The sequence below is a fragment of the Lycium ferocissimum genome, unplaced genomic scaffold, assembly GCF_029784015.1.
Source record: "Lycium ferocissimum isolate CSIRO_LF1 unplaced genomic scaffold, AGI_CSIRO_Lferr_CH_V1 ctg2550, whole genome shotgun sequence".
Lineage (NCBI taxonomy): Eukaryota > Viridiplantae > Streptophyta > Magnoliopsida > Solanales > Solanaceae > Lycium > Lycium ferocissimum.
This window is the reverse complement of record NW_026722316.1, coordinates 67401-90905: the sequence shown is the minus strand read 5'-3', so window position 1 is coordinate 90905 and position 23505 is coordinate 67401. Positions and strand designations below refer to the sequence as shown.

General features: G+C 35.4%; 3 protein-coding genes across 4 annotated transcripts; 1 reads left to right on the top strand and 2 right to left on the bottom strand.

The window, feature by feature from the left end:
• The first annotated feature begins 2198 nt into the window (after positions 1–2198).
• Positions 2199–7963, top strand: LOC132043501 (indole-3-glycerol phosphate synthase, chloroplastic-like). Of its 2 annotated transcripts, none has more exons than XM_059433978.1 (10): positions 2199–2399; positions 3141–3389; positions 3496–3672; positions 4903–4977; positions 5618–5662; positions 5752–5916; positions 6697–6775; positions 7218–7300; positions 7397–7465; positions 7708–7963. In XM_059433978.1, exons 1-10 carry the CDS (start codon positions 2220–2222, stop codon positions 7789–7791), a joined length of 1206 nt encoding a protein of 401 aa, XP_059289961.1. In that variant the 5' UTR covers positions 2199–2219; the 3' UTR covers positions 7792–7963. The 2 variants fall into 2 exon arrangements, with proteins under 2 accessions (XP_059289961.1, XP_059289962.1); XM_059433979.1 differs by having other exon boundaries at positions 2204–2276.
• An 861-nt stretch (positions 7964–8824) lies between these two features.
• On the bottom strand, positions 8825–12208 carry LOC132043495 (uncharacterized). Its single transcript, XM_059433965.1, has 10 exons — positions 12012–12208; positions 11817–11943; positions 11460–11738; positions 10992–11102; positions 10783–10912; positions 10227–10308; positions 10009–10159; positions 9652–9927; positions 9460–9573; positions 8825–9380 (listed from the first exon to the last, which is right to left on the bottom strand). Exons 2-10 carry the CDS (start codon positions 11907–11909, stop codon positions 9246–9248), a joined length of 1371 nt encoding a protein of 456 aa, XP_059289948.1. The 5' UTR covers positions 11910–11943; positions 12012–12208; the 3' UTR covers positions 8825–9245.
• A 3877-nt stretch (positions 12209–16085) lies between these two features.
• Positions 16086–21102, bottom strand: LOC132043497 (fasciclin-like arabinogalactan protein 17). Its single transcript, XM_059433968.1, has 4 exons — positions 20466–21102; positions 19317–19586; positions 18623–19198; positions 16086–16538 (listed from the first exon to the last, which is right to left on the bottom strand). Exons 1-4 carry the CDS (start codon positions 20911–20913, stop codon positions 16498–16500), a joined length of 1335 nt encoding a protein of 444 aa, XP_059289951.1. The 5' UTR covers positions 20914–21102; the 3' UTR covers positions 16086–16497.
• Positions 21103–23505: the final 2403 nt, after the last annotated feature.

Here is a 23505-nt window from a genome sequence, read left to right as displayed (position 1 = left end):
ACACTTGCTATATTCAAGAGAAATACTAGTATTAAAAAGTACTATGGTTACCAGATTATGTAAACTCTTCAGCATGTATGCCAAGTTATTTTATAGAATTACATGTCTGAATTATGATTCAACTACCTCAGTCCAGACAAAGAAGATGAAGGATAAAAAGTTATGATTCAACTACCATAACCCAAACAAGAATGAAAAGACAAGAAGAAGATAGAATGCATTGAACAAGTTGCAACATGTCATATTTATTTAATTAAACATGCTTCAGATCCTGTCAATTTTTTTTTTTTTTAAAAAAAAAAAAAAAAAGAACGAGAAGCTTGAGATTCCGACAGGTAGTTTAATTTTTTTTTTTTTTTGGTACATTGTTAATATCGCTCATAAGCAATGGCTTAAGTTTGCTAGAAGAAGAAACTTCATATCCTTGTGTGTATCTTCTAAGATTAGCAAATCTTTTTTATGTATGTGGCCTTCGTTCGTTAGATTTGCATGTATGTGGCCTTCGCTGGTCAGAAAATTTACGCTTTTTTTGCCTCCTTCTAAATGTGCGTGATGGCGGTGTTGTTCACTTTCAACAAATAGCGACAATCTTCAATAACGGTTATAAGTGGATGAGATTTTATGTCATCCTCTATGATAAATTTGACAATAAATAAGCAGTCTGTTTCCACTTCTAATTCTTGGTAACACCTTTCTTTTGCTAATTTAAAACCTTATTTTATGCTCCTTAGATCTGGAACAAAACTTGATGTAGGCTTCTACTTACCAAAATAACCCAGCATTCATTTTCCTTGGTCATTCCTGAAGATCCCTCCAACATATCAACTAATTCTTCACACGACCATTAGTGTTAGTTTAGCCAGTTTAGATATGGAGATTTGCGAAGGAAATTCATCATTAATTTAATTAGTAATCTTTAATTTGCTTGCATAGAAGTTCAACAAGCAAATGTTTCATTTCAATCAAATTTCTATTTCGCTCTTTCCACATATATACCACAAAATTGAAATATAAGTGTAACATTACAAAAGGCTCGTCGAAAGGTATTTATATTATCATCAAGCCGCTCGTCGAAAGGTATTTATAATATCATCAAGCATTGGCTTCTCAGTGAAAGTATCAATTTCATTTTGTGAAGTGAACTTCTTCCACATCTGCTTTGATACTGGACAATCCCTGATAATATGTGCATGGTCCCCCACATCTCCATTGCATAGTTCACACTTAGACGATTCAATTATTTTCCTGTTGAATCTAAGCTTATTTGACATAATTCAATTATATGAAACAAGCCAAATCGGATCTACAACAACCACGAGTTCACGATTTGGTCACCGATCATTAGAAATACTTATGAAGCGAATGAATTTTTTTATCCATAGGCTAAAGATCTACAAATCGGACACTCTTTTTGATCCGGAGGAGTATTGATTTTGTGCGGAATTTTTCATTTGCATGTTCCACGAATTTATTTGAAAAGAAGTAATATCTTTAGAGCTTAATTAATATAAAATAAAATATATTTCAGAGATACCACAACCGATGTGTCAATGTTGCTAATATCTATATTGGCTTTGTTTATGAGTGGTCCATCATCATACCACCAATCTAAGTCAAAAATTTCATTTCGCCCCTTTTAATCAAGATTAACGTCTTAACAGTCCAAACCTTTAAATTTCCATTTCAAACCAGAGCACCTACCTGTCTTGTTGGTTTCCAGGTGGCTTTTTTTAATGTTTATACCCAAATTTTATATATTTTTTATATAATTATACCTAGTCTAAGTAGGGTGTAACCGATGCTAGAGCACCACTAAATTATACATAGGTCAGCCCCTAATCAAGATGTGCTTAACTTATATAATACTTCCTTCGTCCCAAATAAATTATCTTAATTTTGACTTGATACGAAATTTAAAAAATAAAAAAAGACTTTTAAAATGTATAGTCTAAAATAAATTTTAGCCGGATAATCTTTTTTGGGAGGAAGGGAGTACCTTTTCAAAAAAAAAAAAAAAAAAAAGAGACAAATTTTACGACGGGGGTTGGTTGGCTACGGCTAAATCACCCAGGAGATCTCATCAATCTAATTCCATATATATCCTCTCTCTCTCTCTCTCTATATATATATATATATATAGCCCCTTAAGAACACCCATTTTATTTCGGCCTTAAACCTCGCCTTGAGGCTTGAAATCAACAATTTTTCTGTCTAATTTAATGGATTCTGTAATGCCACTGAGGACAACCGCCACCGCCACGTCAGCAGCGGCGACGGTAAGACCCCGGTTCTCATTTCAACCCAAGAAATCGGCATTCTCCTTATCAGTTCCAACTACTATTTTTACGAGCTATCGAGCTCGAAATTTGCCCCAATGTTCGCCCCTTCCAGCTCAAGAGGTAGCCTAAATCGCTGATTTCATTTTGCTTTACTAGGTTTTTTGGTTGTCACTTGAAATGAGGGTTTTCCTTTGCTATATGTTGCGTAATTAATTACTTATCCCCTCTGCCTGTGCATTCTAAGAAGCCGTGAGCTTCTTTTCTTTCCTTAATTGTAGCAAAAAAGATGGTTACTTTGCGGTGATACTAGTGTTTTTAATCTATTAAAGGATAACCATTTTAAGGTTTTCATATTTTATGTTCCATACGGGTATTATTTCATTTCAGTAGTTGGATGTTCGTATGATTTGCAATCCCGTCGCTTGCATCATATACAAAAAAGACGCTATCTAATTCGTGTTCACTATCTTCATTTATCCACATAGTTTAAACTATCTAAATGTGAAAAAAGACAGTTTTTAGGTTAGCGTAAGCACATAAAAGTTAATGGGATTTTTTCAAGTTCAATTACATATATGGATCCAGGGTTGAATAAGTAATTTGGACTTAACAAATTAAATAGAATTACACCATAGAACAAAATATGATTTGCATATTGAATTTGGGCTTCTAAAATTTGTAAAAAAGATGTCCATTTCCATTACGGAATGATGTCTATACTGTAGGATTTACCTCAAACTCTTGTGTTGAGACATGTGTCTTCTATTTGCATTTTTTGATAGTATCACAAGATAGATGAGAAGAAGCGTTTCTTATAAAGATCATTCCACTAAGATAAATGATAATTGATTTGACTTGAAGGATGGTTCAGCGGTGGTTTCTGAATCCACCATTCCTGAAGGAGATGTTCTCAAAATTAAGGAGTGGGAAGTAGAAAGACTTCGAGAAGAAATTGCTGCAACTCAAGGTATAAAAATTAGAAGGAGGCCGACAACAGGGCCTCCTTTGCACTATGTTGGCCCTTTTGAATTTCGAATGCAGAATGAAGGCAATACTCCAATTAACATACTAGAAGAAATTGTCTGGAACAAGGACAAGGAAGTCACACAGGTATCTCTCTTGGACTAGAATCTCAAATGCCGCCTGAGGGTGTATGTGCTATCATGTTCTTGTTTTAATATATTCTACAAACTAAAAGGTGGTTTTTGTTTGCCAGATGAAAGAGAAGAAACCGCTTCTTCTATTGAAAAAGTTGCTTAGCAGTGCTCCACCTACTAGAGATTTTCTGGGAGCTCTGAAAGCATCATATTCAAGAACTGGATTACCTGCTCTTATTGCTGAAGTGAAGAAGGCTTCTCCAAGTAGAGGTGTATTGCGTGAAGATTTCAATCCTGTACGTGTGTCATTTCCCTTTCTTGAGTGCTTTTGATCTTGTACCGTTTAGTTTGACATTACTTAGTTTCTCATTCCTTCTACATTGAGCTAAGGAATATCTTTAAGGAATCAGGGTAAAGGTCTGATTTTAAGTAAACTATGTAGAGACATGTCGGGATATGTTATCTTTTCTTCTTTTTCTCTGAAGTAGTTCTTGACTGGTTTCACTTCTGTTGAATTTACAAGGACTCTTATGTTCTATAACTGTATTCAACAGAACTATATATAGTTCCTAAGAAATGTGTTAAAGTTCTTAAAGGCACTTGAAGTGATATAAGGATATAAACTAAATCAAGAGGAAAAACAAACTTCCAATATTCTTCTCAAATAAAAGTAAGAGTCATATTTAGGGCAAATTCTGATCCTTCTCGGCTGTCTACCAGCAGCCAAGCAAATGAAAAGAAGATGACGTCGTGGGACATGTATTATAAAGCTACATTTAAGTTGGTATGATTGCAGCGACCAGCAGCCAATTTCCGTTTCAGCATTAAGCTAATGGGTTCTTGCTTGCTCTTCTAAGTTGTGAAAAGTTGTAGTATGATTGCAGCGACCAAAGTGAAACTTCCTTCCTTAGATATTTGTCTTCATCTGGGACTATGTGACTTCAAGATTATAATAGTCGGCTAGGAGAAAAAGGGGGCCTTTATTCAGATTGATCCCCAGGGCATTGGTTCAGTGGCAAAGCTAGTATAGTACGGATGTGTAAGCGGCAACGCACATCACGAGTTTGAGTCTTGCTATGAACCAAACCCCTTGTATTTAAGTGGAGAAGCGTAGAGGGATGGCCCCACAATCCACCGAGCTTCTAAGCTGAAAACAACAGATTTCGTTATCAAAACTTTAGTAAGAGGCAGGTTTAGCTACATTAGATTATTTTCGTCTTCTACCATATACCGGGTTTCAGATTGGTACTCCTTTAGACTTAATAATCTGTGAAGATATAATATGGTACTCCTTTAGACTTAAAAATCTATGAAGATATAATAATGAATAAAAATCTCTGCAGGATTTTGTACAAATATGAAATTACTTTTTATTCGTGGATTCACAGTTAGCGCGATACATTGACAAAAAAAACCCATCCATTAAGTCAAACCCATTAAAGAGAGTTCAAATGTTTCAGTTGCAACTCACCCTTGTTGACATTGTTGAAATGGGGGATTAACCTTTCAATGTTTTTGCATGACAGGTTGAGATTGCGAAAGCTTATGAAAGAGGTGGAGCAGCATGCCTTAGTGTTTTGACAGATCAGAAATATTTTCAGGTAAAAGTTTCATTCTTCAAATTGCGATAAGGATTGTAGTTCTTTCTACTAATTAATGGCTTTAGGGTAGCAAAATGACTATCTAGTTACCAGTATCAGGGTCAGTTACTATCAGTAACTAAATATCATAATGTAAATGCAGTGACCAAAATAAGGTAGATGACAATATTGAGATTAGTTTCTCCCCTATGCTTTTCTAGCAGGAGTCTTAAGTTGTAAGTGAAGTATTTGACAAAGTTGCAAGCATTATTTTTTCCTTTTGATGCAAAGGGAATCTAATCAAGAATGCTGAAAGATTTGTATCCTTTCCTTGTAGGACCTTAAATTGTAATTGAAGTGTTAAAAAACTTGTCACTAGGATATGTTTATGTGAAAGATTACCTTTCTGATAAGGGAAGGATAAACCATCCCATTTAAGTGAATGACTAAATCTGCCTGAGTAGCAGTTGTGAAGCTTGGTCCTTTCTTATTAGTCACCCAAGAATTGGGATTTATAGTAGAGTTGTTTAGGAAGTGGCATCAACTTTCAGAATTAACTCATAGACTATACGATTCTTGGGGTATCATGGAAGTGCTTAGATGCAGATTGTCGAATGATTTTCCATTGCTAATTATGATTCTCTTTATTTTTGTGAATTAGGGAAGCTTCGAAAATCTAGAGGCCATAAGGAATGCTGGAGTAGAGGTATGCAGATTCCCTCTAGTTTTTTGTCACCTATAATGTATCATAATCGAGTCCTTTTAAAGTTTTTCATTGAGCTCCAACTTTTGCAGTGCCCTTTGTTATGTAAAGAATTTGTTATAGAGGCTTGGCAACTCTACTATGCTCGGGTCAAAGGTGCCGATGCAATTCTGTTAATTGCTGCTGTTCTACCAGATCTTGACATCAAGTATATGATTAAGATCTGCAAATTACTTGGATTGACAGCACTAGTTGAGGTAAATTGTTACTTTCTCCACTCCTACTTTTTGACCATTCCATGGACTGAAAGGGGGAAAATTCAAAATCTACATATCAATATTTGTTCAAGGCAGTTGACATGTTTCACAGATATGAAATATATTTGGTATAAGTTCCTCTCTTCATGAAAGATTGTTGGGTAAAGCCAACATCCTGCCTATGGCTAGGCCCAAGTGAGTGACCGGGGATGACCCCGGTCGGAGTCATGGTTGAACATGGCACTTGCTTGATGGCTTGATGAGCTTAGTTAAGAAATAAAGTTGCACCCTTGCTATTGGCTATAGCTTTTGGAATGATGGTAAACGCTTGATCCTAACAAGTGGTATCAGAGCCAATGTCATGGGTTCGATTCCCAGTAACAACATGTTGTGTCTCGTAGGTGTTTGCCCCGGGGTGGGGGGTGTGTGTTGCTGGGTAACGCAAACATCCTGCCTATGGTAAGCCCAGGTGATGGGTTTGTAATGATCGGATCAGAGTCATGGTCGAACATGATGTTTAATTTTGATGTGCTTGGTTAAGAAATAAAGTTGTGCACAATGCTATCAGCCATAGCTTTTGGCATGATGGTAAACGCTTAATCCAAACAAAGATTCTTTTCAATCTGCATATATTGGAACTATAAATCCTTCGTTGATGTTGATATTTTTCTGTCATTGCAAGGATAGTCACTTTTCAAAGAGAAACAAATTTCTCTTTCTGTAGCTCTGTTTCGTTTCTTTTCCTTTAATAGCCATTTCGACTTCTTGTTCTTCTTCTAGGTACATGATGAGACGGAAATGGATCGTGTCCTTGGAATTGATGGGGTTGAGCTGATTGGCATCAATAATAGAGACCTTGGTAATTTGCATAATTAATTCTACACCGCCTGTCTACTCATTTCTTGATAGACTACATGCTGCCAACTGCTATAAGGAGACAAATTGAACAGCAAAGGTGTACATGAAGATCTTGGGCTTGGGTGGTGAGGGAGGGCATGTAAATGATAAACTAGCCTTATAAGGAAATTATACAAAATGAACGCCAAAGTGTTGGATAGATTAATCAAGTTTCCTTGACAGAGATTCTAAATCCCTGTTCAAAGTGTTGGATAGATTAATCAAGTTTCCTAGACAGAGATTCTAAATCCCTGTTCACTTCCATAGAGAGTCATGCTTTTGGCTACATACGGGGCTAGGGAAAAATGTACAAACAGAATAAATGAAGTTAGAAGCAACATGCTTAATCAACTGAACTTCAATTGTTTAAGACTTGCCAACTAAATCAACTTTTGTGTTACCAGGAACTTTCAAGGTGGACATTAGCAATACGAAGAAACTTCTCGAAGGAGAGCGTGGGGAAAGGATTCGGGATAAAGGCATAATTGTATGAACTTCTATACACATCATGGAAGCTTTTGATTTAGTAGTTTTGCTTTCTAATAAATTAGTTGGTGACTTTATTGCCACTTTAATTCTTCAGGTGGTTGGGGAGTCTGCACTATTTACTCCAGCTGATATTGCTTACGTACAAGAAGCTGGTTGCAAAGCGGTAAGCTGCTTTTCTAATTTTGAATTTCATAATGATGACAGCGTATGATTATTCCAAATCGGATTCTAGAGGATGATAGTGGTTATTTTCCAAATATGATTTTGCATAGATCCTTCTGTCTTCATTTCACAATTATGTTATTGCCGTCTACTATCATACATCATCTGATCAATACTATAATTTGATTTATACCTTTTTCCTTGTCAATCATATATGATAATTATGTTGTCGCATCTCTGTAGGTGCTAGTTGGCGAGTCGATTGTTAAAAAGGAGGATCCTACTAAAGGAATAAGTGAACTTTTTGGTAAAGACATCTCACGCTAAGATGCAGCCAGTTGACTCTGTTACTGTTCCTTTCTGGAGGGTTCCTTTTGAGATTCTTCACCACAATTTTGTAATCTGTCGCCATTTTGTATTGTTGGTCACCTGCTTGCTTCATTGTAAGATATAACGTATAGACAAGTACGGTATGAATGGAAATGCTTATATTTGATGATTCCTGTTTCCATAATTTTTTTCTATTTGATACTTGTTAGTTGTTACATTTAGAATTGGGAGCATTTGAACAGCTGCTTTGGCTTCCGTTCAAAATATCAAATGGGTTGTAATGTTCATGTTTTACTAGGCGAGGTTATGCCTGTGCTACGTATGGGTCCAACATAAGTGGTGCTTATCAGGTGTTTTGTAAAAGTAAAAAGTATACTCGCACGTTTGTATGATTTGATGTAAACATTAGATGCAGGTAAGTCTTTGCCTCATGTGTTTTGTGCAACAAGTCTCAAATATTTCTTATTGGTAAATCAAAGTTTAAACCTCGGAAGTTCGATCTTATCAAGCTCATTAAAAGTAAAAGAGGATTTGGCTCCTCTCCATTTCTCCAAGCTCGTGTTTAGATTTGTGACACTTGTCCTATTTACATCTTTAATGGTCCAGATTTATTTCGCTAAATAAAAACCTTAACCATGGTTAATATACCTTTATTCTAGGGAAAAAATAATCTCTAACTTCAGTAAGAAATCTTCCTCTCAAAAAATACTATTAATTAAATTATTTGCGTGGAAAATATGAACACACTGATTTTAACCTTAATTATGGTTAATATACCTTTATTTTAAAGGACAAAAATACTCTCTAGCTTTAACCCATGTTCGCACAAGAATTACTTTCTCTATTTTATTCAATCTGAGACTTTTTTTAGGTCGGTCTAAAAAATAAAAAATAAAAACATTCCGAAACAATTTAACTTTAAGTTTTTCATTTTATTTTTAATGACATGATTTCTTAGCCACATAAATATTTACGTCATATTTTAGACCAGAAGTTTCAAAAATTATAAACAATCAACTCCCCCAGAAAAAATTCTAACAGTTACAGCATTAAACAAAAACATTTGTAACTAAGACATCCAAATCAAGTTTGAAACATCCAAATCAAGTCTTTAACATCCAAAAGCAAGTCTAGACATTCAAACATCATTCAGCCTATATCCGAACCAAATCAAACAAGTAGATGTTCCGAACATCAAAAGTACAACAAACTAATTCTCGCCATCAGAGTCGTCGTCAGACTCATCAGATCGGCAGATGTCTTTGAGATTATGCACTAGATTCTCCAATCGAGCAAGTCTTAAACGGTCTGCTTTGCGCTTTTTCGACAACTTCTGTATTTGTTTCCGCAATGAATCCATCTCTTCCTGATTCTGCAGAGAACTAACAGAAGCACCAGACAATCCCGATGTAGGATGGCCTATGCCAAGTTGTGATACAAGGCCACGGGCTTTACGTTTCTTTACGCCACCAATCGCCTCCAAAGAATATTGAAGCTTCATCATCCTGTGACGATTGGGTTGATCTGCCATCCTCAGAAGCAGGCTCACTTAGACGCCATTCATCCAAGCCTTTAAAATATCCAACCTGAAATAAAAATTATAAGCAATATATAAACAAATTCATGTTAGAGAAAAAGAAAATAGTTCTGAAGCTAGGATCTTACATATGTCCTCTCAACATGTGGCTCGACTCGAGTTCCATGACCATCCTTTTTATTTTTCACATGGTTCTCCTGAACAACCTCATCATAAGTCATAGATCTCCCTTTTTTGTTTTCCTGCAAAAAACAATATGAGTTGAATAAAAGTTCGATCACATATAGTTAAAATCAAGGAAAATTTAATAAACAAGTTACCAATCTCTGTCGATGAGTCCCTCTATTAACTGAACACCCGATGTGCAACGAGTCACCCTTGTCAGAGGCTCGGGCTGCCTTTGCTTGGATGCTCGTCTTTTCAAATTCCTCATATGCCCACCTTGCTTTAAGTTTAGCCCATATACCTTCTAGCATCCAATTAGGCTTCTGACCCTCTCTCCGAGCAGTCCACAAGGTATCTTTAAGTATATCATCAACTTGTTTCTCAAAATTATAAAATATTAGATAATCATTAGAGGGATACCATCCATACTTCTGCAAATAATTTATAACATTAGATGGGGAAAAAAAAAGGTAATATGATCAATAATACTATAAAAACTAATCTATCTGTACCCTAAAGTTATCCCATATCTGCACCCTAAAGTGATCCCATATATGTTGTTTGTCGAAGAAATATATCTCTGTCCAGGTAATCCAAGCATCACGATAAAATGATTTAATAGAATTCATGATCCTCTTTGTAGTTTCAGTGAAGGAAAAAAACCTGCATTAATTTTAACATATGTAAAAAATATATTTAATAATTTAAATCTAACAAAAGTATTATTTACCTAGTGGTCCAATCAGGAGTGATAGTCACCAGCCGAAAACCAGCCGGCGCTCCAACCTCACCAAAATTTTGACTTTGTGTACCTGTGAAGTCCCGTAAATGTTAAGAATTAATTCGAACAAAGTTATGAGCTTAAGCTATAATCTGTTCTAGCCTTGAAGTATGTAAAAGTCCAAACGAGGACAAGAAGAACTTGGGATAGGTGAACCTGTCCAAGGGATAAGTTAGAAGAAGTTCAGGTGACAAAGTGTCGAGGAAATCACAAGAAAGAATAAATTCATATATAATTTTTCTAGGTCTTGGAGCTCCTTAAGGGGGTTCTCCCCATCAGAGTCGTCGTCAGACTCATCAGATCGACAAATGTCGATGAGATAATGCACTAAATTCTCCAGTCGATGAAGTCTTAAATGGTCTGCTTTGTGCTTTTTCCATAACTTTTGTACTTGTCCCGCAATGAATCCATCTCTTCCTGATTCTGCGGGAACTAACAGAAGCACCAGACAATCCTGATGTGAGACAACCTAAGCAATGTGGTGACCCAAGGCCGCATGCTTTACCTTTTTTTACGCCACCAATCGCCTCCAACGACATTGAAGCTTCGTCATCCTGTGACGATTCGGTTGAGCTACCATCCTCAGAAGTAGGGTCACTTTGACGCCATTCGTCCAAGCCTTTAAAATACCCAACCTGAAATAAAAATTATTAGCAATATATAAACAAATTCATGTTAGAGAAAACGAATATAGTTCTGAAGCTAGGATCCTACATATGTCTTCTCAACATGTGGTTCGACTCGAGTTCCATGACCATCCTTTTTATTTTTCACATTGTTCTCCTGAACAACCTCATAAGTCGTGGTTTTCCCTTTTTTGTTTTCCTGCAAAAACAATATGAGTTGAATAAAAGTTCAATCACATTTAGTTAAAATCAAGGAAAATTCAAGAGTTAATGGTCAAAAACATACAAGAACTACTACTTTTTCGCGAGTTTCACACTCCAACTATCAGTTGTTTCGTTTTCCTACCTGAACTATCACCATGTATTAAAACAAACCTCAACTAAGGTAGCTAAGGTAGGAAATTAAGGGAACAACTGATATTTGAGGTGTGTTTTAATACATACTGCAAGTTCAGGTAGGAAAACGAAAACTGATAGTTGGGGTGTAAAACTCACAAAAAAGCAATAGCTCAAGTGTGTTTTTGAGCATTATCTCAAAATTTAATAAACATGTTACCAATCTCTGTCGATGAGTCCTTATACTAGCTAAACCCCCGATGTGCAACGAGTCACCCTTGTCAGAGGCTCGGGCTGCCTTTGCTTGGATGCTCGTTTTTTCAAATTCCTCAGTGGCCCACTTTTCATTAAGTCTAGCCCATATACATTCTGCCATCAGATTGGGCTTTTGACCCTCTCTCCGAGCAGTACACAAGGTATGTTTAAGTAAATCAGCAGCAGTTTTATCAAAATTACAAAATATTTGATTACCATGTTGGGGATACCATGTACACTTCGTCTGCAAATAATTTATAACATTAGATGAAAGAAGGTAATTTGATTTGATAAATAATATAAAGAATTAATTTATTTGTACCCTAAAGAGATCCCACATCCGGTCTTTGTTAATCAAAGGTATCTCTTCCCAGGAAATCCAAGCGTCATAATAACATAATGTAATAGAAAGCATAATCCATTTTTTAGATAGAGAGGATGGACAAAACCTGCATTAAATTTAACATATGTAAAAAAAACATTCAATTATTAAAAACTAACAAAAGTATTGTTTTACCCTGCAGTCTCATGAGGAGCGATAATCAGCCTACAAAAAGCATCCAGTGTTCCGACCTCTCCAGCATTTCGACTCTGTGTACCTGTAAAGCCCCATAAATTTTAAGAATTAATTCGAACAAAATTACGAGCTTAAGATATAATTCTATTCTAGTCTTGAAGTACGTAAGAGTCCAAACAAGGACAAGTAGACCTTGGGATAGGTGAATGTGTCCAAGGATAAGTTAGATATGGCACGGGTGACAAAGTGTCGAGGAAATCACAAGAAAGAACAAAAATCAGAAAATGGAAACAGCGGGGTTGGGTGCTTTCGCAGTGCTTTGCAGCAACGAAGCACTGGGTACTAAGGCCCAATTTTGCCTATATATAGAGAGTTGCAGATTTGGAAAATTCATTTATGATTTTTCTAGGTCTTGGAGCTCTTTAAGGGGGTTCTCCCCATCAGAGTTATAGTCAGACTCATCAGATTGACAAATGTCGATGAGATAATGCACTAAGTTCTCCATTCTATGAAGTCTTAAATGGTCTGCTTTGTGCTTTTTCAACAACTTTTGAAATTGTCTCCGCGATGAATCCATCTCTTCCTGATTCTGCGGAGAACTAACAGAAGCACCAGACAATCTTGATGTGTGTAACACCTCGTAGTTTCGGGCGAAAGTTTGACTCATAAGATGATAATATAATGGAACCAATATGAGGGTTATAGGAAGTGTTTTGAAAACCAATTAAGTCATAAGAAATGTCCTTGGGCAAAGAAAAGTTGGAAGCCACTCTACAGGGCATGTTTGCAAGTGAGTTTATAGAAGGTCTTAAGTCCAACGACCATAACCCCTCTATTAATTTGGAATTTGGGAAAATTTCCTTGAGAAAGTTGTAGCCCTTTGAAATAGATTTCCAACGGTATATTATAGGTCTTGAACAGAGCTGTGTATAAAAAGTTATGCCCATTTTACTAAACAGTGTTCTGTCAGTTTACGGTGGAACATACGGACCGTAAAAATTATACGGGCCGTATATTCCAGCCGTATAATTGGTCCAGAATGTCCAAATCACTGGAATGATTATACGGTATGATATACGGTCCGTACAAATTGTACGGGACGTAAAATTGGGCGTAAAATGGGTCTGAAAACAAGTTTAAAACTTCATTTAACACTTTCCACTTCATTTCTTCACACCCCATTCACGAAAACTCACCCCAAATTTAGAGAGAACAAGTCCTAAACTTCAAGAACTTCGAAGGTAAGTTTTTATCATAATTGTAGGTTGAATCCAAGTCCCTAATCCCTTTCTAACTTGAGTAACCTCTTATAATCTATAGAGTTAGGATTGGAACATTATTGTTGGATGTGGAAAACCCTAGAACCCGAATTCAAGAGGATTGGACTTCAAAAAGGTAATGTTTCTACTCCCTAATCATTTATAGTTGTGAATTGATGAATTCTTGGGAGAATAGTAAATGGGTTTGATAAAGAGAATTATATGAACTATGCTAGGATTTTTGGATTGTTGACTTGGGATTATTGTATTCATATGGGTGATGAAGAATGATGTTAATTACATCTAATTGAGATTGTAGAATCAGCTAGAAGTAATAGAATGGGGATTTGGTGAAGAAAACACCATTAATGAAGGTTGTGGAGTTTCATGCCCACCAAGTGTTTGATAAAATGCTTAGATGACCAAAGCATGAATATTATTGCTAATATAGAATCCTTTTGACTTGTATTGATATAGATCAAAGTTGAAAGGGGTGACGAACATTGTATTACGCTCAAAGGCTGGAATTAAGGTATGTGAGGCTAACTATCTACGTTAGGGAATGTTCATGATTCTCCCTACGCCTCATTCTTCATACTTGTTAGTAATTTGACTCAGAATATAGTTTAGCCCAGTTTTATGATATGTTGTAGAACTGTTATCTTCTAAGGTTGCGATTCTGAATTCATTCATGGTTATCAATTTGAATATTATGAACTCAAAGACGTAATCTTTATAGACTTATGTATTGTTACCACATGAGTCTCGATCCTAGAAATTCAAGATGCTCGAAACGAAACGGTGTTTTCAATTCGATCCAAAGATGTCTATTTCGGTCCGGATTGTTCATTGTTGTTATGGTCTCGATCCTTATTAATTAACCATAATTATACATGTGATTTTGCCCGAGGGCACAAATACGCCTTGTGTATACGTATACATGGCCGAGGCCGTTGATCGACGACGCACTACTAGGCCGAGGCCATAGGCGTTTTATTATTGGGCCGAGGCCCCACATATACAAACACGGATAATACGGATGATTCGGATACCGAGCAGGGGAGTATTCATATCTCTACTTCCTTGCTATTACGATTCTGATTATCGGTTTCGGTTTCGGTTTCGGTATTTTATTGCTTCGCTTGCTTTACATACCGATACAATTCAAATGTACTGATGTCCCTTTATTCTTGGGGCCCGCATCGCGCGATACACACACAAAGTTGACGACTCGGTATTTAGGGAGTGCACGTATCGACTCTTGGTGAGCCCCAAATTCCCTTCGGGCGTTGTCGGCTATCCGATTATTTCGGTTTATAGACGGCCTATTATTCGGTACTGCCTTGAGGCTTACAGACACGATCCCGTACAACAAATATTTATTATGTTAGCCTTGTTGGCAGTTGTTCAATCGTTTTGGTTTAGCCATGTTGGCTACTATCAGATATATTTCAGATTGTCTAAGTATTTTCGCATTATGATTTCAGTCAGACCTTTAGTATATCATCATGTGTTTAGTTGTTTCCACATTCAGTTATGTTTTGATATCACATGTTGATTCAGTCAGCCAGTTGGTTCGCTCGGTCACATGCAGTTAGGCATCGGGTGCTGTGTTACGTCCAGGCCCAGGTTCGGGGCGTGACAATTCAATGCCGAGAGGTTCGGGTGAACACCCTCCCACCCCCTAGACCCGCCCCTGCTTCGCAATACTTCTTCGGCATACCTCTACCTCTCCTTACACCCACCACTGCCAACCTCTCTCACCTCCTCACCGAGGCATCTGTGCATCTCATCTTCACATACCCGAACCATATCGACTATAAAGTCATATTACTTAAATATCGCAAATTAATTCTTAGGAAATGTGAGTTGGCATATTTTGAGATAAAGGGAATATTACTGCCTTAAAATTAAATAGGGAATATATTATTATGTTAGTAACAGAGATTTAAGATTTTTTTTTTTTCAACTCAAACCATCCAAAATTTTACATTTCTCTTAATGCAAATAATCAAGAGTACGGGGAGCTTAAGATAATTTTCCATAGCTTGTGGAGTTCTAATGCAAATACCAAATAAAGTGGAGGGGGTGTTGTTGGGGGAGGTTGGGGTAGACTTAGAGGGCACTGAGCACCTTCCATGAAATAACATGGCCATCAAGTGTTTTGCTGTCTTCACTAAACAAAGTACTAATACATCCAACCACCATTTTCAATAATTTTCACGTTATAGTGGCAAATTCAGAATTTTTAAGTGGTGAATGCTAACTGCTTTTAACGTAGAGTTGTTATTCTCTAAAATTGGGCGCTAGGTCAATATATAAATTCTATTATGTAACTTTTACAAGGTAGGGGTAAAGTTGTATACACATCACCCTTTCCAACCTCACTTGTTAGATTACACTGGATATATTATTGTAAATCTACCATTGCACTGTCGGCACTGAAAGTAACTGCAATATTTTTCTAGAGTGATATTCGAATTAGTGTGCGTACATCTCGACTATTTCTAAACACTTTTTTTTTTCTCATTAATGTAAGTATCAGATAAATTTAGTTCTTGCATTCAGATACGTCGGTAATTTTGTCCGCTAAAATTTGAGGACTATCACTATAATATCAATCTGCTTTTTATATTGCTTGTGGTGTGAAAAGGGCCAAAATTACAATTTCCAACAGCACCGACTAAAGTACAAATCACATTAAATTAAATAATAAAGAATGGCCAAAAGTTGCAATAAAACTCACCAGCTAAGCTAAGGTATCACATCACAATAATAAAATAGTGAAAAAAGAATAAGTGCACAACACCCGTGATTATAAGAGAACAAAAAAGACCCAGAGTTGTTATTTCTTTTTCCTTTTTTTTTTTTCTCTCCTTGGGTATATTTCTGCATACAAAAAGTGTTGGTAGGAACAAACTTTAAATACAAATAAAAAATTGATATATAGTAATTACAGTATTTATAACAAAAAAAAAAACAAAAAAAAATCCCTTCTCTTCCTTGGGAGATGGATTTTCTGAATTTTACTTCATTGCAAGCATTTCTCTTCCTAAAAAAAATATTGCCATTTTATTCAGAAAATTTTGTAAGCATTTTTATTCTTTTTTCACTTCTCCCATTCCTACACTGAATTACAAATTCATACACATCAGTGACACACTCACCATCTTCTATTTTCAATTCTTGATCTTCACTTGAGTTGTTTCCTCAATTTGTAGGAAGTTTTAACATCCAAACACACTACATGCTACTTCCATCAACTTCCCTGAAAATCAAACACAAATTTTTTAGCAAACATGTTAATTTTCCGTTAAGAGAGTTAAAATATAAATAAGTAAACACACGCGGAAAGAAGTCAAGAGGATTCAACATATAGTAACACACGCAGAAAGAAGTCAAGAGGATTCAACATATAGTAACACACGCAGAAAGAAGTCAAGAGGATTCAACATGTAGTATATATACATAAAAAAGATTGACCTATTTACACAGTCTAATTTTACGACGACTTTGTTGCCAAGTGCCAACTCATAAGAGCGAAGAGGAATTGACACATAGAATAATTAAAACATGAATAGTGGAGTAATATATGGAATGAAACATAATGTCAACAGATGCAATGAAATGTGACAAATCATGACAGCTGATAATTGAAGTTAAATATTTATAGAAAGCAGGTGGGGACAAAAAATTTGTCAACAGATAGGCTAGGCTGGCTGGTCTTTAAAGACTTAACACAGAAGTTGGAACAAACAGTGCATATACAGCTTTGTGTCACAGCTGTAGTTCCATGGAATTCCAACATATAATGCCCACAACATAAAAATCAAACACATGGTAGCTCGGATATTTTCTAATATTAAAGAAAAGATAAATGGCCTGATGATTAAAATCCAAAAACTTGGCTTGGTGATTAACTGTTTGCCACAACTATAACCCTTTATGACGAGTTTTTTTTTGTTTTTGTTTTTGTTTCCCACTTGATGTCCGATACAGGTTCTTGAGCCCTACCAATTCAAATTCGTGCCGGACCTTTGGGTAAAAGGCTCTTTACAAAAGGCGACTATTTTGAACTTAAACCTGAGACATCTGGTAGAGGATGGAAGGATACTTATCACTCGTCACGACCTTTGGTGGTTAACCCTTTTGTTATGATTACTTTTATGGTTAGGTGTGACCAAGCCTGCCTTTTTCCTTTCACCTTCTTCCTTACTCTTTTCCTCTTTAATAATTGAACTGGCTAAGAATACCTGACCAAAAACCAACTCCATCAAATGGTTTTAGGAATAGTCTATACATCAAGCAAAGAACTAATTCTTTTTCTCTTGTTATGGCTCACCGACAAAGCTTCTTACCTACTAATTACTTAAACAACCTGTCACTTTCTATAAAAACGTGCAGGCCTATTACCTAACAATTTATGGCTTATAATCAAAGAAATTAATCAAAAAGTAACTAATCAGTGACAACCATGACAATGAAATCTTAACTCACACACACAGCCTAATTTATACAAAAAAAACATTGCAAGCAAGCAAACAAACAAACAAACAAGTCTACCACTTTATTTAAGGGGGAAAAAATATAATCGTCGGGCCCGCTTGCCCGCAACTCGACTAATTCCACGAATGTTTGTTACCTCTCATCAGTACAAGTATAAAGTAATTCTGTCAGTTTAGACACATGGGAATAAATTTCCCACTTATTTGAGGAAATTTATTTATGTGGGAAAAGATGAATTGTCAATTTGTGCAATGTTCAATCCATTTCCAAAAGTTGGGTACACATAGCTTAGATGTTAAGTCCAAGAATTCCACCACATAAAAAGCTGGCAACAACTGGAATCACAAAAAGCCATAATTCTATTATTCTCCTTATGCCACCACCAAATTTTGTGCTAAACCACACACTTGTAAGAAAAAGAACCAATTTTTGAGCTAAATCAAATTCATTTGTTAGAAAAGAACCAATTTTTGTGCTAAATTACATTAACTTGTAAGAAAAGAACCAATTTTAACATCAAACATCCCTTTAAAAACACTGTTACAATATTTAAACCTTATTATCAAGAATCACAAGTCCATTAACACACTCCAAACTACCCATAACTCAATCAATAAATTACTTTCATAATTAAAGAATTAAAAAGAAAAATGAACCCTACTAAATTAATCCCCAATTTTCACACATTTTCAAGAATCTAGTACATCAATACACTCAAAATCAAAAACACACTCAAGCTCTATTTCAATTTTCTTGCATAATTAGAGATAAATCACCGAAACTCCAACAATAAAATTAAATGCATGACATAACAAAAATAGATTAAAAATGAATAGAATTAGTTACCTCTTCTTGGCTTAGCAACAACTTTAGCAACAGGTGCAGCTTTAGGAGCAACCTTAATTTCCTCCACAGGAAACAAAACTCCGTCAATCCCCTGAACGGAAATCCTCCCGTCGGTATAAATATCAGGGTCGAATAAATACGCGGATCCTTCATCAGACCCGAATTTAACCGACCCGTCAGCTTCTTCAGCAACAACTTTATGCGGCAATCTCAAAGTATCATATTTCACTTTGCCAAATCTCCTCACTGAATTATACATACTTTCCTCTGTTTGATACTCCGGTATCAAATGATAATACATTATCTGTTCTGGCGCCCCTGGCTCGCTAAGTTGATCAGTCGTCAGCTTAGCCATAGCCTCGTCATTGGGCGCCAGAACAGTTAAAACATATCCTTCTGAAACTAATCTTCCCATTTCCGTAGCTAACGACGTGAGATTAACGAGTATATCTGCTAATTCGTTGTAACCTCCGTAATGCAGCAGGGTTTGAATGAAATCTTTTACTTGAGTTTCACCGTCGAAATGGTGGTGTGGTCCACCAGGTCCAGGTGCTGGTGCTGGAGCTAGTGACGGACCTGTTGCAGATGCAGTATAACAAAATTAGTGGCCTAAAGCTAAATTTTATTAAGAGCCCTTAAATTTGGGGGCCTAAAGCTTTTGTTTTAGTGGCCTTGCCCTTGAGCCAACACTGACCTGGTGCCATAGCGGAGTAAATAGGTAGAACCGGTGGAGCTCCAGCGGGTACTGGGGTTGCGGGTTTTTTCTTCAACCGGTTTGTTCTCGGGTCGACTTCAGGTGCTCCTTGTGGAATTACAGCAGAAATTGACCTGAGACTTCTTCTAGTGTTGAAATCTTGTTGAACTGATTTGGGTATTAATACTCTTTCAATTCCATGGATAATTCCATCTGGTTTGATAATATCATCAGGGTGAATAATTTTTGCCATGCTCACCATATTTTCACCTGATTATTGAAAAATAAACAATTTAGTTAATAGGAGAAATACGAAAGAAATACTTCTGACATGTTATTACCATTCCATTACCAACATTTGTGTAACCTTCTCAAGACTTTACATAGCTAAAATATTAAAAACAGTAGAATAGCACCGAAAAAATTCAACAGCAGCTAAATAAAATAAAATTGAATGCATGACAAAAACAACAAAAGACTTCAAATGAATTTTTTTAATTAAAAGTGATAAAACTCTAAGCTATATTTCAATTTAATTACTCAAGAAAATAACACAGATTTACCAACAATTTAGCCCCAAAACAGCATCTGTATAACCTTCTTTAGACTTATATGTTTTAAGCAACAAAAAAAAAAAAAAATAGAAATCAGCTAAAATATTAGAAACAGTAGGATAATAAACACCTAAAAAATTCAACAAGAGCTAAATAAAATAATTTCAAAAAATCTACAACATCCTGAATTTTGACTCAACCATCATTATTCAACATTTAGTACTCCCTCAACCCCAATTTATGTGGCACAATCCGAATTTCAAGAATCAAACAGTTTAATTTTGACCATTAACTAGGCGAATTAAATTTTAAATTTTTTGAGTACAATTTAAATACTTGAAAACTACATAAAAAGGGACAGTAACATAAAAAGGGACAGTAGGTCATAATAATTACAACAACAATAACAACAGCATACCCAGTATAATCCTACAACGTGGGATTTAGGGAGGGTAGAGTGTACGCACACATTACCCCTACCTCCTCGGTTCAAGAGCCGGTCACAATAATTGATAATTCAAAATATTTAAACGATATATGAAAGAACTACTATCAAAAGAAAGACTTGTTTGAATCTCGATGACAATTTACTCACCTGATTTATGGAAAACAGAGAGTTGTTCTTCACCAGGACAAAGAGTTGAACGACGACGAGTTTTCAGTTCATTTTTAGGCCAATTTTTGGCCTGAAAACGACTTGGAATCATATGAAAAAGAAGCAAATTTTGAAGAGATTTAAGATTTCCAGGTTCAAGCAAATAACGTTTAAACTCAGGATCTAAATCACGTTCAAGTGCTTCATTTTTAGGTGCAAAAATGGTAATATTATGCTTAGTAACAGCTTCTTCAAGTGTTTGAAGTAATAAAGCTTTTTCAACTAGCTCAGATAATTCAGTATAATGTGAATCCAAAAGTGCTACAAGAACTGAGTTTGAGTTGATTTGTGGTGATGTAGTTGATGTGTTTTCTTGTAATGTAGCACCATTAATGGAGGAGAAGAAAAGAATGAAAGTAATCAAGAAACCATAGATCTGCAAACCCATGGCACTTGAAGAGAACGAAGGAAAAAAAACTGAGTATTTTCAGGTTTCTTGAAATGTGTTCTTGGTTTCTTGATTTTTGGTGTGTTAAGTGATTGTTGTGTCTTAACACAATGTGTGTTGTGTTGTGAGTGGGGGATGGGATGGAATGGAATGGAGTGAGTTTGTGGGTGGCTTTGGCTTTGAGAAGTAAAGAGAGGAGATGGGCTGGGGTGTGGGGTGTGGAGTGTGGGGTGTGGGGTTAGTTTGGTAGTGGGGGTGGGTTCTATAGTTGTCATTGTTTGGTGGAATAATAAAGCATAGAGGCAATGGAGGGTCAAGGGCTACTCTCTTAAAATATTTTGTTGTTAGTGTTTTATCACTCTTTTGTACATTTAGAGTTGGACAATTTTTTTGTTTTTTACTCACACCTTGTTCGGATGGTTGTTACGCATCGTTTCGTAATATATCGTATTATGTTATATTATATTATTTTGATGAATATAAAATGAAATTATTATATCGTTTTCTGTCGTTACGTAATGTCATACATCATCAATTTGAAGGATAAACATACATGAAAAGTAGTATATCGGGTAGAGCTGTTATGAAGAGGATGGGGGTAAATTATAAAATAGGATAAAAATAAAATAACTGCGTGATCACAGCAAATCAGTCGTCAAATAAAATGAAATTTGTTACATAGAGATGAATATAACGATACGATATAACAAAAACTTAAGTAACAATAATAAAGTATAGAGGTAATGGAGGGTCAAGGGTTACTTTCTTACATATTTTGTTGTTATTGTTCTAGTATCACTTTTTGTACATTTTGAAACTGGACATGTTTTTAAGTTTTTCACTTGGGGATGATTTGGTAGCTTGTTAGATTTATACAAGTATTGATAATAAAGGGTTAGTTATGAGGGAACTTATATATTATTTTATGTAGGGATTTGTTATATAAGAATAACTAGGTAATTTACTTAAGTTAAGTGACCATATGAGGAGTTGACTCATTATAATTCATGTATTAGTTATTTCATCTTCTATTCGAATAAAATAATACGTAGATTCTTTCATAATTTATATATCTATTAATTATGTGATTTCTAAATTGCAAATAAAACACCGTATTAAGTGTATTCAATTTGATACATAGCGAAAGTATACTACAAAACAGGGTATTACTTATGCAGGATTTAATATATGAATAATTTAGTGACTAACCAGCTATCAAACAACCCTTAATGTTCAGTACCCGTTTTGAAATTGGACTAATTCGGATATGCGTACGGAAGTCTCACTTGAGGCAAAGTGTTCTTTACTCTGTGATTTCATTTTTAGGACTCAAACCTAAGCTTTTTTATTAAGGACGAATGAATACTTATCAACGCATCGCAATTTTTGATGGTGAACGGGAGACTTTGGATTCAAGTGAAAACTAGTTAAACACATGCCTTTCTTTATCTGGCTTTTGGAATTGAGAAAACTTAGGATTAAAGTTCTTACCTAAGAGAAAACGAGTGACATGTGGACAATGAAGTTTAGTTCAAGTATTTAGTAAGGTTTAAGTTTGAACATTTATGGTCCTAGATGTACCTTTCCTTGATATTGCAGCTATACTAAATTTATGTGGCAAATTATTAAATGTTAGCATCAAATTAACAAATTGTTGCATTAATTATTTTTTACATCTGTGCTTAGTAGAGTAGTATCACTTTGTAGAATTTTGTGTGAAAAGATGGAGGGTTTTTGACAAATTTAGTTCAAAACTTAGAACACAATGTTGTATCCTTTAACAATCACATACTTTTTAGCTTAAAAGTATTCTAAATTTTGCAAATGGATTTTTAAACAAAGGATTTATTGCTTAGACTTCAAGTTTTCATTCTAGTTCCAATAATTGGTAACTTTGTTGTATCCACTAATTAAAGTATTTTATTTATTTAGAAAACAGATCAAAAGGGAAAAAATGGGGGCAGAGTGACATAAGGGTTGAAGTAAAGAGAAAAGGGTTTTTGCTTAAAGATTAAAAAGGTTCAAGGGAGGGACAGGTGGAAAAATGAAAAAGAACAAAAGAAAATGATGCATTTAATATTGTAATTTAATAGTCAATGAAGTAAAAAAAAATTATAAAATAATACTCAGATATCAAAGAAATTAAAAAGTTATTATCTGATTTTCTACCATCTACTTAATCTAGTGTGCATAGTTACCTAACATATATACTAACAGCAAGTAACAAGTACGCGACGAAATAATCAAAATATGTACAAATTGGCGTACACAACCAGTCATTAAAAAAAAAAAAAAAGCAATGGAAAGTTGAGTTTTTGTTTCTTGGGATTCCTAGGTTAAGTTTTCCCAATTTTTTTGTTTCTTCCACCGATGAAAAATAGCAAGCATCCGGTGATTTAATTGAGGTGTGCAAGCTGACCGAACATTACAATTAGTAATTATAAAATAAAAAATAATAGAAAGCCGATAAAAAGTAACAAGTAATTCATAATATAATTAAGATGCGCACAAGCTGATACAATATTACCATAGTTAACAAACAGACGAAAACTCAATAGAAAGCTGACTTTTCTGTTTATGGGGGACCTAAGT

Coding starts and splice junctions, on each gene's coding strand:
- LOC132043501 (XM_059433978.1), top strand. CDS start 2,220: ATGGATTCTGTAATGCCACTGAGGACAACCGCCACCGCCACGTCAGCA. Junction 2,400..3,140: donor CGCCCCTTCCAGCTCAAGAG/GTAGCCTAAATC, acceptor TTTGACTTGAAG/GATGGTTCAGCGGTGGTTTC. Junction 3,390..3,495: donor AGGACAAGGAAGTCACACAG/GTATCTCTCTTG, acceptor TTTGTTTGCCAG/ATGAAAGAGAAGAAACCGCT.
- LOC132043495 (XM_059433965.1), bottom strand. CDS start 11,909: ATGCTTTCTATTACATTATGTTATTATGACGCTTGGATTTCCTGGGAA. Junction 11,103..11,459: donor GGACTCATCGACAGAGATTG/GTAACATGTTTA, acceptor TTGTTTTTGCAG/GAAAACAAAAAAGGGAAAAC. Junction 9,381..9,459: donor CACATGTTGAGAGGACATAT/GTAAGATCCTAG, acceptor TTTTTATTTCAG/GTTGGATATTTTAAAGGCTT.
- LOC132043497 (XM_059433968.1), bottom strand. CDS start 20,913: ATGGGTTTGCAGATCTATGGTTTCTTGATTACTTTCATTCTTTTCTTC. Junction 19,199..19,316: donor TTACTCCGCTATGGCACCAG/GTCAGTGTTGGC, acceptor CATCTGCAACAG/GTCCGTCACTAGCTCCAGCA. Junction 16,539..18,622: donor TGTTGCTAAGCCAAGAAGAG/GTAACTAATTCT, acceptor TTTGATTTTCAG/GGAAGTTGATGGAAGTAGCA.